General features: G+C 40.8%; 2 protein-coding genes across 10 annotated transcripts in view; one reads left to right on the forward strand and one right to left on the reverse strand.

Moving 5' to 3' along the window:
• Positions 1-1359: 1359 nt before the first annotated feature.
• LOC110532461 (dnaJ homolog subfamily C member 11) lies at positions 1360-13284 on the reverse strand. The gene is made up of 16 exons (XM_021616389.3): positions 12996-13284; positions 12251-12380; positions 12015-12088; positions 11768-11869; positions 11549-11677; positions 11308-11430; positions 11055-11128; positions 10712-10901; positions 10514-10599; positions 10246-10362; positions 3249-3404; positions 2936-3005; positions 2693-2750; positions 2435-2577; positions 2004-2133; positions 1360-1854 (listed from the first exon to the last, which is right to left on the reverse strand). The coding sequence occupies exons 1-16, from the start codon at positions 13065-13067 to the stop codon at positions 1829-1831; spliced, it is 1680 nt and encodes a 559-aa protein (XP_021472064.2). The 5' UTR covers positions 13068-13284; the 3' UTR covers positions 1360-1828.
• A 999-nt stretch (positions 13285-14283) lies between these two features.
• Positions 14284-14417, forward strand: part of LOC110532462 (calmodulin-binding transcription activator 1) — a 617258-nt gene continuing 617124 nt past the window's right edge. For 7 of the 9 annotated variants that reach the window (XM_036988465.2, XM_036988466.2, XM_036988468.2 and 4 more), the window contains exon 1: positions 14284-14365. In XM_036988465.2, coding sequence (XP_036844360.2) covers positions 14341-14365 — 25 coding nt within the window. In that variant the 5' untranslated portion in view covers positions 14284-14340. The remainder of the gene's footprint in view (positions 14366-14417) is intronic. The other 2 variants (XM_036988470.2, XM_090184912.1) reach the window with 1 other exon arrangement.

Raw genomic sequence — 14417 nt, forward strand, 5'->3', positions numbered from 1 at the left:
CAGGCCTTCATGGTCAAATTTCTGCAAAGTAACCAATACTAAAGGACACCAATAAGAGACTTGCTTGGGCTAAGAAACACAAGCATTGGACATTAGACCGGTGGAAATTGGAGTCCAAATTTGAGATTTTTGGTTCCAACCGCCTTGTCTTTGTTAGACGCAGTGTGGGTGAACGGATGATCTCCGCATGTGTATTTCCCACCATAAAGCATGGAGGAGGTGGTGTTATGGTGCTTTGCTGGTGACACGGTCTGTGATTTACTTAGAATTCAAGGCACACTTAACCAGCATGGCTACCACAGCATTCTGCAGCGATACGCCATCCCATCTGCTTTGCGAGACTATAATTTGTTTTTCCAACAGGACAATTAATCAATCAAATGTATTTATAAAGCCCTTCTTACATCAGCTGATGTCACAAAGTGCTGTACAGTAACCCAGCCTCAAACGGCAAGCAATGCAGGTGTAGAAGCACCTCCATTCTGTATAAGGGCTATTTTACCAAGAAAGAGAGTGATGGAGTACTGCATCAGATCACCTGGCCTCCACCATCCCCCGACCTCAACCAAATTGAGATGGTTTGGGATGTGTCGGACCGCAGAGTGAAGGAAAAGCAGCCAGCAAGTGCTCAGCGTATGTGGGATCTCCTTCAAGACTATCGGAATAGCATTCCAGGTGAAGCTGGCTGAGAGAATGACAAAAGTGTGCAATGCTGTCATCAAGGCAAAGGATGGCTATTTGAATAATAACAAATACATTTAGATTTGTTTAACACTTTTTTGGTTACTACATGATTCCATGTGTGTTATTTCATAGTTGAGGGCTTCACTATTATTCTCCAATGTAGAAAATAGTAAAAATAAAGAAAAAAACAATGAATGAATAGGTGTTCTGAAACTTTTGACCGGTAGTGTACTTTTTCTAATATATTCCCATCTGTCAAATTACCCTAAAACTTGGGACTACAGTGAATTAGATCTAAAATGTCAACAATAAACCACTCAAATGACATAACTGATTATAGCCCTACACCTGGTCTGTTATTTTCTGTACTTCTAAGTACAGTATGTCATGTTATCAGAGTGTGATTTTATACTGCATGAGAAGGGAGATAGTCAGCCTTGTACTATTCACTAACCGGTCAGGCACTGGACACCCAGATGTCATCTCCTGACAGTGCAAACCATACAGAAGGTGGGGCACACTTCCAATCATCTTTGGGTTTATCTTTTGACAAATATTTGATCATTTTGTACAAAATGTGCAGACCAATAATCCTTATACTCTTGTATCATTATTTACATTTCAGAAAGCCCATTAGTTTGTTTAATAAAAAATAAAGTTAAAAAATAAACTAAATATTGTGACAAAATATTGTTTCAAGCACAATTTCCCAAATGAGTTATTGCAGCTTGAAAAATATTGACTTTAATAATATGGCATATACAGAGATGCATTCATACCTTCAATAGGGTCACATAGGCACTGCAGTGTTAGTACAGTACAGAGTCAGACATTACAAACCATACCTGAAAGGGGAGTACTTTAAAGATCCATAGACTACTGTAGGCTGAGGAAAGCGAGATTATGACCATCCCATTTTTAGAGTGAATTTAGACTTTAGACTGAATTTCATTCAAAAGGGCAACCCCTGCGGAGTACATTTCTGACATGTCTCATCGGCATAATTAGATGGACAACATGAAGGTGGATATGCATGATTTTTAGGGCACAATGAGTAACTCCAAGTCTCTACAATACAAGTCTGTCCATCCATGGTCAAAGTTTAACATTGTGTCATGTCCCTTTTGGTCCAGAAAAGAGGCTCCTATGTGTCAGCATCAATCCTGTGAGCTAAGAGGTAAAAAAAAAACAAAAAAAAACAACAAAACCAAGAACAAATCTATGAAACACATTCAATTGAAAATCTTGAATACAAATAGACTGTATTTTAAGAAATGTAACTGATTTAGTTGAGCAGACACATTGATAAGTCTACCTACATTGTTTTGGTATCCTGAGTGCTTCCCCATCAGGGGAGAGAACTTGATGCATCACCCCCCGGAACTGATACAGGACTTTCAGGCTCTTCTCCTCCCCCACACAGGGGTCATAGAACCCAGGTAATCCAGTCTGGGAGAACAACACAATAACATCAGTCATCATCACAGACCTGTTAACACTACTTTCTACGCCTAAGGCGGTTTATAGTTTCAAGGTGAGTTTCTGTAATCACACAATTGCAGTAGCATTAGCAGTACCATGATCAGTATCATACTCTAAAAAATGTTAATCAACACATTACTCAACTGACATTTTACATTCAGTCATGCAAAAACATTTTTTTTTTTTTTTAAAAGAGGGAATTTTTGTTTTCAGACATTCAGGGCAACCGAGCTATGATAGAGTTAGTCCAGTAACTATAGCTTTATACCTTTGTAGCCTCAGTGAGGATGAGCTTGGAGTCCTTCACCAGGCATTGCAGTGGAACAGACACATCAATGACCTTTGCCCGCTCATGCCTCCGACTATTGTCGGTCACAAACTTGCCAAACCAAGCGTTGAGGATGATGAGACCTGATCCAGGACATAACATCCTGTCAGCATGTTGAGGCAATCAACTAGTTTTATATATTTTCTAATGTTTTCTTATACTGATCATTCTGGTGCTGACAGAAGCCCATTTACTTACCCATTCTGGATTCCTCAGTTTCAATGATCCTGCGCACAGACTCCTGCATTAGCAAAACCTTCAGAAGAGAAGAGAGATGTCAGATTTGCTAAAATTCACACAAAAAAGGAGACCAATAGAGCATCCAGTCCTAGTGTTTTAATCATGTATAAGAAACGTATTTTCTTGACACCAATATACATTATGTACGTCTATGAGGAGAAGTTGTTTCTGTATGTCTATAAGGAGACATCGTGCACTCACAGCAGATTCTGCCTCCTGCTTTTTCCTAGCAATGTCCGAGGCTGAACTCTCCCGGTGCTTCTCTAGGTCCCTATACAGTGGAGAGGAATAACGGAATAATTAGGAGAGCTTCACAAGATTTCATTGCACACAATTTGTTTACTTCTTACTTCTATTAGTAAAGCCAAGCTAGGATGCTGTAAGGCCATCACACACTATCCATTATGTGTTTTAAGTAGGTTGACAGAAAGTAGTACGTACGCATTTTGAGCAATTGAAATACTGTCAGAGTGACACAGACTAACATTAACTGTAGATAAGTGGGCAATCTTACTGTTCCTGCTGGGCACGCACGTACGGCCTTATGATGAGTCTCTGGATAGCGAGGTAGAAGATGAGTGGTCCAACCGTGGCGTAGAACACGGCACTGGGCAGGAGCTGGTCAGTCAGATGGATGGGGAAGAAATATGTCTGGCTGGCACGGTTCAGCCTGCACAAATAAGATGCATCAACAATAACCATGTTTCGATCCAAACATTTTTATGAGAGTTAAATACCTGAATATTAAAAAAAAAGTATAATTTTCGGTAAACTCTAAATGTCGACAGAACCAAATACGCTTGACAGGTGTGGATATTTTTTGGGTTGGTGAAATAGATCATGCAACAAATGGCAGTGTAAATGTTTTCTTGCGCATTTGGTGATAGAAAAAAACAATGTGGCAGTAAACTTGCCGCAGTCACCGTGAGCAATGTTGTGGGGTCCCCCCACTACGACTTGGAAAAACATGTTGAGTTTTAGGCTACATACGAAATAAGTAATAATGAACATCACAGGGTGCTGAAAGTGCATGGTGATGAGCTTAATGCTCCTTTCCAATAAATATTGGGGGTCTTCATTTGTATGTTGGTGACATGATGATAGCTGCTTGGCTGCCAATTGGCAAATGAGCTTGCTGTTATCCATAATCTACCCTCTTCACTGGATCTGCAAACTGTTGGCTAGAGTGCAAGTACCAAGACCAGATTAGACACGTGCTATTTATTGCAGACATTTTGTGCCAAAACCATCAACAGAGTTGGGATGGAAACAGAGAGCACTGTTTTTTATTTGGGCTATGTCATTACGCACAGCCTTTTATTAGCAAATGTATTCCAAATAAAAAAACTGAAATACAACATTTACCTAAATATTCAGACCGTTTACTCAGTACTTTGTTGAAGCACCTTTGGCAGTGATTACAGCCGTGAGTCTTCTTGGATATGACGCGACAAGCTTGGCACACCTGTATTTGGGGAGTTTCTCCCATTCTTCTCTGCAGATCCTCTCAAACTCTGTCAGGTTGCACAGCTATTTTCAGGTCTCTCCAGAGATGTTTGATCGGGTTCAAGTTCGGACTCTGGCTGGGCCACTCAAGGACATTCAGAGACTTGTCTCGAAGACACTCCTGCATTATCTTAGCTGTGTGCTTATAGTCATTGTCCTGTTGAAAGGTGAACATTTGCCCCAGTCTGAGGTCCTGAGCACTCTGGAGCAGGTTTTCATCAAGGATCTCTCTGTACTTCGCTCAGATCATCTTTCCCTCAATCCTGACTAGTCTCCCAGTACCTGAAAACATCCCCAAAGAATGATGTTGCCGCCACCATGCTTCACTGTAGGGATTGTATCGGCCAGGTGATGAGCATGCCTGGTTTCCTCCAGACGTGATGCTTGGCATTCAGGCAAAAGAGTACAATCTTGGGTTCATCAGGCCATAGAATCTTGTTTCTCATGGTCTGAGAGTCTTTTAGGTGTCTTTCGGGAAAATCCAAGTGGGCTGTCATGTGTCTTTTACTGAGGAGTGGCTTCCGTCTGGCCACTACCATAAAAGGCCTAAAGGCTCTCCCATTTCCACAGAGGAACTCTGGAGCTCTGTCAGAGTGACCATTGGGTTTATGGTCACCTCACTGACCAAGACCCTTCTCACACGATGATATACGATCAAGACGATCCTACCAACGGGACATTAAAAACTGTAATATCTAGTGTTTCACTCGTGGCTGAACAACGACAATGGCGGGATTTTCCATGCATCGGCAGGATAGAGAAGCTACGTCTAGTAAGACAAGGAGCGGGGCTGTGTGTCTATTTGTCAATAACAGCTGGCGCGTGATGTCTAATATTAAAGAAGTCTCGAGGTATTGCTTGCCTGAGGTAGAGCACCGTATGATAAGCTGTAGACCACTATCTATATTATTCGCAGCCATCTATTTACCACCAAAAAAACAATGATGGCACTAAGACCTCACTATAGAAGGCCATAAGCAAACAAGAAAACTGCCCATCCAGAAGCGATGCCCCTAGTGCCCGGAGACTTTAATGCAGGTAAACTTAAATCCAGTTTACAAATCTGCATACAAAGCTCAGGCTCAGGCTGCTGCCTACATACAGACTTGAAATAATTGTCCACTTTAATAAATGGAACACTAGTCACTTTTAATGTCACTTTAATAATGTTTACATTTCTTGCATTACTCATCTCATATGTGTATACTGTATTCTATACTATCTACTGTATCTTAGTCTATGCCGCTCTGACATTACTCGTCCATATATTTATATATTCTTAATTCAATTCCTTAGATTTCTGTGTATTAAGTATTTGTTGTGAAATTGTTATATATATATATATATATTGCTGCACTGTCGGAACTAGAAGCACAAGCATTTCGCTACACCCGCAATATCATCTGCTAAACATGTGTATGTGACCAATAAAATTGGATCTCTTTCTATCCGAATGCACTGTAAATCATGTTTTTTGTTCATATTGAACTATTTATCAATGATTAAACATACCGCAAGTCCTTACGTTTATAAATTGTTTTAAAGTTGGAGTCAACGATATGACGTGGATGCACAAAGTAAGCAGCATAGTGGGTCAATTTACGCAACAACTAAGAGAGTTGGAGTACGAGGCAAAACTTCGGCTGTTTTGTTCCCGTGGTAACCACATTGTAAGAGCGTAAAGTGAACCCGTGCACGAGGTCTTGCACCTCGTTCTTCGCAATATCTGCGGTGCTGCTGCGTCATTTAGCTGACTCTACCTAAGTAGTTAGGGCGAGCAAGCAAATACTTCGCCTCCCTCCCAGTAATGAGTGCAAACAGCAGTAACTACACATTTGGAAGCCCTGCCCTTTGTCTGACTCCTGTCCCTCCTATCGCCATGGTACACCTTCCTGAAAACAATGGCACTACACATTGCTTAAACCTTTTCTGCCAGTTCATGTCCTAAAAGACTAGAATGTTCCAATGCGGTTAGCCAAAAAGATTATTCTTCATTCAGATATGTCACATTTCAGGTTAATTTCAGGTTCATCCATAACTTACAGGAATCTTTTCTCTAACTAAATTCATACGATTTCATGAGAAAATGTTTCTGCAATGAGGGTGTGTAATAGGGCGGGGAGATGCCAACCTTCGTTCATAAAATATTGTGATATGCGATGGTATCGCCCCCTATTGGCCAACCAATTTACTTTGTTTATTTTGGGGGACGAATCATAATGAACTGGACGAATCATAATGAAAGCGAATGTTGTTGAAAGCCTGGAGAGAGGCCAAGTGCAGGCACATGTTTTACATTTTCCTTTCTGGTGGAGCTTCAGCATGAAAACAGCTTTGTGCGGCACGCACATGACGGAGCAAAGTGACAGTCAACTGATGAGGAACAGGCTGTCTGGCTGTAGTGAGTTAGGTTATAAATCATGGGCTGGAGAGAAGCAAAGTCTACTGTCTTCAGAATTGGATAATAATTGCTTTATTTGCCTCATCCTCCTCTCTTATTTTTAGAACACAAGGCCCACACTAGATTTTTTTTTGCAAATGTATCAACAGTGCCTTCAGAAAGTATTCATAGCCCTTGACTTATTCCACATTTTGTTGTGTTACAGCCAGAATTCAAAATGGATCATTTAAAAAAGTATCACCCATCTACACACATTATCCCATAATGACAAAGTGAAACTACGTATTTCAACATTTTCCAAATGTATTGAAATACAGAAATCTCATTTACATAAGTAAATGAGTCAATAAGTCAATACATGTTAGAATCACCTTAGGCAGCGATTGTTCTTTCTGGGTAAGTCTAACATGATGACCAGACCGAACGTCTGCATGCGTTGATTTTGTCCCCCCACACCAGACGCGATCAGGACATGTAGGTTGAAATATCAAAATGAACTCTCGACCAATTATTTTAGTTTGGGGACAGGTCGAAAAGCATTAAACATGTTAACAAGCTTGCTGTTGCTAGCCATTTTGTCCTGGTATATAAAAAAAACAGTCTCGTGCACACTGCGCATGTGCACGGGTTCACTTTACACTCTTACAATGTGGTTACCATGGGAACAAAACAGCCAAAGTTTTGCCTCATACTCCAACTCTCTTAGTTGTGTAAATTGACCCACTATTCTGCTTAAACATTGGGTTGTTATTTTACCTGAACTACTCCGACAATGAATCCACAGATAAAAGTGTAAACGTTTGTTTTCTAGTAATCTCTCCCCCTTCAGGCTTCTTCTTCTTCTTTTTTTGGACTGGCACCAACTTTAAAAGGTGCATTACCACAACTGACTGAAGTGTACACCTCAGTTCATCTTTCAATCACCCACGTGGGTATATGCTCCTAAAAACCAATGAGGAGATGGGAGAGGCAGGACTTGCAGCGCGTCGAGTGTCACAAATAGAACCAAGTTCTATTTTAGCACCTGGCCACGCAGACGCTAGCGAGCAGTGTGGGTGGAATGATTGAATAACGTGTACATTTATTTTGCAACGCTCGCGCACATGACGCGTCCGGTCTGGTCAGCATATAAAAGCTTTGCACACCTGGATTGTACAATATTAGCACATAAAAATTATTCAAGCTTTGTCAAGTTGGTTGTTGATAATTGCTAGACAGTCATTTAAGTCTTGTCAGATTTTCAAGACGATTTAAGTCAAAACTCTAACTAGGCCACTCAGGAACATTCAATGTCATCTTGGTAAGCAACTCCAGTGTATAGTTGGCCTTGGGTTTTAGGTTACTCTCCACCTGAAAGGTAAATTCTGTCTCCAACTGTCTGTTGGAGAGCACTGAACCAGGTTTTCCTCTAGGATTTTGCCTTTGCTTAGCTCTATTCCATTTATGTTTATCCCCAAAAGATTCCCTAGTCCTTGCCAATGACAATCATACCCATAGCACAATGCAGCCACCACAATGCTTAAAAATATGGTACTCAGTGATGTGTTATGTTGGATTTGCCCGAAATGTAATGCTTTGTATTCAGGACATAAAGTTACATTTCTTTGCCATGTTTTGCAGTTTCACTTTAGTGCCGTTTTGCAAACAGGATGTATGATTTGAAACATTTTTATTCTGTACAGGCTTCCTTCTTTTAAATAATTTAGGTTAGTATTGTAGATTAACTATACTGAACAAAAATATAAAACGCAATGTAAAGTGTTGGTCCCATGTTTCATGAGCTGAAATAAAAGATCCCAAACATTTTCCATATGCACAAATTTGTTTACATCCTTGTAAGTGAGCATTTGTCATTTGCCAAGATAATCCATCCATCCGACAGGTGTTACATATCAAGAAGCTGATTAAACAGCATGATTATTAGACAGGAATCGGGATTCGTCGAACCAGGCAATGTTTTTCCACTCCTCAATTGTCCAAAGATGGTGATCGCATGCCCACTGGAGTCGCCTTTTCTTATTTTTAGCTGATAGGAGAGGAACCCAGTATGGTCATCCGCTGCAAAAACACATTTGCCTGTTTGTGGCCCGCCAGTTAGCTTGCCTTTGTCCTTCGACCGCTAATCAATGAGCTGTTTTCCTACACAGGACTGTTGCTGACTGAATGCTTTTTGATTGTTGCACCATTCTCGGTAAACCCTAGACCATGGGGTATTCAACTCTTACCCTACGAGGTCCGAAGCCTGCTGGTTCTGTTCTACCTGAATATTAATTGTACACGCCTGGTGTCCGAGGTCTAATTCAGTCCGTGATTAGAGGGGAACAATGAAAAAATGCAGTGGAACTGGCTTCGAGGTCCAGAGTTGAGTTTGAGGGACCTAGACACCCATGAATCCGACAGAGAGAAACAATATTTTCTGACTGGACATTTTGTGCTCTGTATAGCCTACATTCCTCTCTTGCTTTCTGTATATAACGTTTACTCAAATAGGATAGGCAAAGTAGTCGGAATATCACTCGTATGCTGCCTGACTCCGTTCTTTACTGCACAGCGCCAGTCAAGTTCAAATATGCTAAACCAACGTCTGTCAGATGTCGTTACCATCTATGATGACTGTCAATCATTATTGTTACTAAGTGAAGCTACTGCCTCCTGTCTTTGTCCAACTGTGTTTTGACTGCAGTTACTACGGTTTACCATCAGGCTCAGAGTTCAGAAAACTTTAAAGCCATTTTTCTCAGTTTTACTGTTTGCATAGTTGTAGTGACAGGTTTTGGGGGATATAGAGATATCTATTATTTTAAATAGTAGAAAGTAAACAAGTATTTAATATATTAATAATAATACATAAAAAATCTATTATTTTACAACTATGTGTCCCTAAGTTGTATGTCATTGGTGTTACCACCTTGAAAATCACTAATTAAAAAGATATAAGCATTCACTCCAGTGGCAACCTTGTCAGGGGAGGGGTATATTTGAAAGAAAATTATTAGCTAATCACACTATTTTAGCATGTAATACATTTTAGGATTCCATTGATAATTTGGTGTGTCTAAATGCAAAGTGGCATTGGCATTACTCAAGTTAAATGAAGGGAAATTACATGATCAATGATATCACTTAGGTAAATTGTTTTCAAAGGGTTAATGACCTTAGCTTTGAGCACCTGTGACCTCCATTTTAGAAAATCCTTAATTACCTGAAATGTGTCTCTGGTGTTACAATGATATGATAATGGTACAAATATTTAAAGTCTTTAATCTACCATATTAGCTGATTTAGAAGGGTAAGATATACCAAATACATTTAACTAAAACAATCTGGAAAAATAAAGTAAATATTTTCCAATAAGCCATGCCACCACAATTCAAGAACAACCCAGATGCCTTGTGCCAACAACTACGGTACTGAGATAGTGTGGTTAAAAGGAAAACTTACTAGTAAAAGGCATAAGCTGACGGAAAATGTTGTATAGAGGTGCTGTTTAAGGGAGAGTAAACTATAAAAAGAAAAAGTTGCACAATAATTATGCTCCCAAACATTTAATTAGTATAGCAACCAACGTTTCAGCACACCTAGAAGAAAACTGAGCTATACTTACTTTATCTTGAGGGAGACTCCCTGAGGTACTCCTACACTGACGGTTGCCCCCAGGACACTGTGCCGACTGATCTTCCTCTCTGCACCGTACTCCACCACTGTCCCAAAAAAGCCCGATCTACAAGACAATGACAGACAGTCAGCAAGTCTTCCCATGTTGTCAGTGGCCTGACCTGATGATTTATAATAAACGTTTCAGTTCTAAGATTCAATGGCCTTAATTTACCAAAATAAACTAAGGCTAAAATCGTATCATGATGGGGACATACTTGATTGAGCCCTTGACTTTGGTCTGTTCATCGTCCTGGAACTTGTACTGGTAGCTCATCATCATGAAGGAGTGAGGGATCCCAAGCTGCAGAGGGCCAACAAATACAGTTAGGACAGGAAATAGAGAATACATCCGCAACAGACAGTCCCTTCTTATACTACAATTGCTGTATATAATTATCTTATGCTGTGCTGACCTGCATGGCGAAGGTGAAGTGGCTGGTCTTGGTGTCCCTGACGATGCTGGTGTTCATGGAGGACTGGGTGCCCCAGCGCCATTGCAGGTAACCCATGGTGTTCTTGTCCAGGTGCCGAGCCAGCACCGTGGTGCAACCAGGCCGCACGCCCCGGGATGAGAACTGGAGTCCACACTGAGCAGTCACAAAGCTGGAGAAAAACAACGGTCATTATTCAGTATATGTCTTCAGCCTGGAGAAAAACAACTTTCATTCTACCATATGTCCTTTCTGATTCAACTATAGCCCAAACACAATTTGATGCAGCTTTACAGATTTCAAATGTCCTGGAATCTTGACTTACCAGCGAGCAGTGAGGTTGCGGAATATCTTCATTCCTAAGAGGGGCCCGTGTGAGTCTCCTGCCCCAAACTCTACCTGGGTAGGTACACAAATATATAACCTCTCACATTGGACTACTCAGTGTAAAATAAAACACAAATGTGATAATTGTTTGATTTATGTAGTGTAGGTGTGTGAGCATGTGAAAGCACTAGCTTGCATTGTGTGTGAGTGATATGTAGGTAGAAATTGTAAATGATTAAGTGGTTCCTGACCTCCCCCCATCCCTTAGCAGAGGTGACTCTCCGTAGTGCCAGGTTAATGTTTCCTCCTCCGTTTCCGTTGTGGGTTGACAGGGAGCCAGAGAGAACAGCTGTGTCTGTGGTGGTGAGGGGGGCCTGCAGTAGGTAACAAATAACAATACTCCTGATTATCCAATGTGATGGTCCATCAGCCATACTTTTACCCACTGTGACTTTGCTCCATTTTCAAACCCATTTCAAGATTTTCTATTACCTCTATGGATTGTGATATGTGCATCTTGTTGATCTCAACATGTGGGAAGCCCCCTCCGGGCAAATCCTTGTAATCCTCCTCATAGCGATCAAAGAGGTCTGTGGCATCTACACCCACACTGATCATCCCCTGAATGAGACACCGTCACATCAATAATTGATCATGTAACAGCAGGATTTCAGTCATATAGTTACAAATACATTAGCAACACACACAAACCTTGGGATTGGTCCTCTGCTGTAGTCGCCTCTCCTCCCTCTCTCTCTGCAGACGCTCAAACTCCTCTCGGATCTCTACTGGAGTTCTTTTTCTCTCCACCACCTGGAATCAGTATACCATTTGAGCCATTGCTGCCTGATGATCAGCGACACTCATTACCTTGACAATGAAAATATATAGGACTTTTCCTGCCACAGTACCCTATGTATGTTATAAATACAAGCCAATGAAAAACTGCTGGACTAACCTCCCATCCTTCAACATCCAGCCCTCTCTTGCCATAGATGTCATAGATGGCTCGTAACTGTGGGTCACTTAGGACTACAGCGAGAAACATGCAACTGATCAGTTTCAATGAAAGGTACACATGCATACAATCCTGAGCAGAGAAAATATTAGGTAAGTTGAGCTAAATGTTCAGCTGAAACAGATCATAATCATGATGGTAAATTACATGAAGTCCCAGTCTAGGATTCATCTTACCCTCATAAGCTTGATGCACTAGGTTAAAGAGCTGCTCTGCCTGCCTCTTTAATTCTGGGTCTCTGTGCTTGTCTGGGTGGTAGAGCATGCACAGTCGCCTGTATGATCCCTTCAGCTCCTCCTGTGTCGCCTAATGGACAAACAGAACAAAAAGTGAGAATTTCAACTTACTTGTAAGAAAGTACTAGTTAGTTAATATGATTCCACGCAAGTAGACATATACATCTTTACAAATAGGTTTAAAAGTGACAACACCTAAAATTAGATGTTGCAATTAAGGCCTGACTATGACGGGTGGCAAGCCAAAGCAGCTAGTCTTTGCTTGGCAGAAACAAACTTGCTAGCAATTTGAAAGCTGGCCATTTTCTAGTCTACTCAGAACCAAACCTCTCGTGAACAGTGGCATCCTGACAGTTACTGGATTTGGTTCTAGTGGAGAGTTGGGATGTTTGGCTTCTGGTGCCAGTGGCAGGTAGAATCAGGGCGCATCCTCTTAAATTCTATAAATATTGCCTTAGGCTAGCCACATTTGATAGAAGTTAGGCTAGCCACATTTTACAGAACAGTCCGAAATCAATGATAAGCGAGGGTCAACTGACTTAGCTAGCTAGCTTAGATGGATAGCAAAACGGGAAGCCGCTTCAATTTGTCCCAGAAAACTTTAACAAATTAATCAAACCGACTGTGAAAACACTTCTCAAAACATCCACACAAACACATCCAACAGGATCCAAACATGCACTACCTCTCTTCTGACATTAAGTAAAGAATAGTAATCGTTGTTGTCGATTTCATCGTCTTCTAAGGCCGGCGCCATGTTTACAACCTTTCATCTCCACTTCCGCTATGTCTCTGTGCAACACTTCCGCTCTTGTTGCCACCTTGTGGACTGGATGTCTTTATCAAGCGCGCCTATACATTTTTTTTGACCGCGTCCAAAACCAGCGCACCAGAAATATTAGAAATAACTTTTAATTGCGCAAATTAGGCTATATTAATCAATTTGATCCATAATGTGCCTCAAACGGGTGTTCTAGTTCCTAGTCCTAAGGGAAGATGTTCAGTTAAAAATCGCAACAAAAAATAAATTTGACAACTGTTTGGCAACTGCTTAATAAATAATTGGGTAGGCTTAATGGGCGCAGTGCATCTCTCTCAGCTTGCTTTACAGGTCAGATTTGTGAAAACTCACACTTTGAGTCTGCCTGTCCTTGTTACAATGTTACACAGTTGTTATTAAATGACTCATCCAATTACATCATTCCGTGGGATAATACACTTGATTACAGCTAAATTAAATAATTGGGTAAAGAAAAATATATACCATATTCAGTGCATTGTGCACGTTATGCTTTTTCATTCCTTTTTATATTTTTTTTCGGAATAAAGATTCAATGCCTGTCTTGTACTTCTGAATAGTAAGGATTTTTTCTCCGTGGTATTTTCTCCGTTTGCGATACTGCTGTGCAAGCGTGTAGATAGGGCGCTGCTCTGTGACATCATCCGCCTTCTTGCTGAATGGAGCTGTCTTTTCAGCACCACCTCTCCGTCTGGGCCTGTCTCTAGCAGAGCCACATAGTACATGTACATGTCTATCATTTAGCCTATATAAAACACTTATACATGTATCTATATTATTTTATTGTGTTGCATAAGCTAAATGCTTGACTTTATGACATGATTGTATTTAGCCAAATCTTAGCAATATACATTTAAATCTGACTTCATGCTCAATTCCAAATATTGTTTCAACATAACAGTTCACCACATCATATTTTGTTTCGAGTAGACTAAACACTAATTGTTAGTCCATTCCAAAACCGATTGGCAGATATCCTTTCGAGGTGTAGTTAAATAATACCTTTTGTCCAATGACGTGTTCTGGTAATTGCATTGGATGGTTATTTTTCTTGATGTCACTAGCCATTCCAGAGTTTCATTGTCAGTCATTGCCTCACAACCAATGGTAAGTTTGCATTGGCTGGACTCGCTGCTGCTCCTCGAGTCCCTCCTTGTGCTGTCCTCGCCGCGTGCACGCGCGTGGTACCCACGGTCGTGAGGAGGAGGAGGATGTTGCGCGCGAAGGGGAAATGGCTGCCGAAAACAAGCCGGAAGGTAAGAGCGATATAATGGGATTAATTTACCAGTATGACAACTATGTGATATA

The sequence above is a fragment of the Oncorhynchus mykiss genome, chromosome 9 (assembly GCF_057628025.1).
Source record: "Oncorhynchus mykiss isolate SJ-2025 chromosome 9, ASM5762802v1, whole genome shotgun sequence".
NCBI classification, from domain to species: Eukaryota; Metazoa; Chordata; class Actinopteri; order Salmoniformes; family Salmonidae; genus Oncorhynchus; species Oncorhynchus mykiss.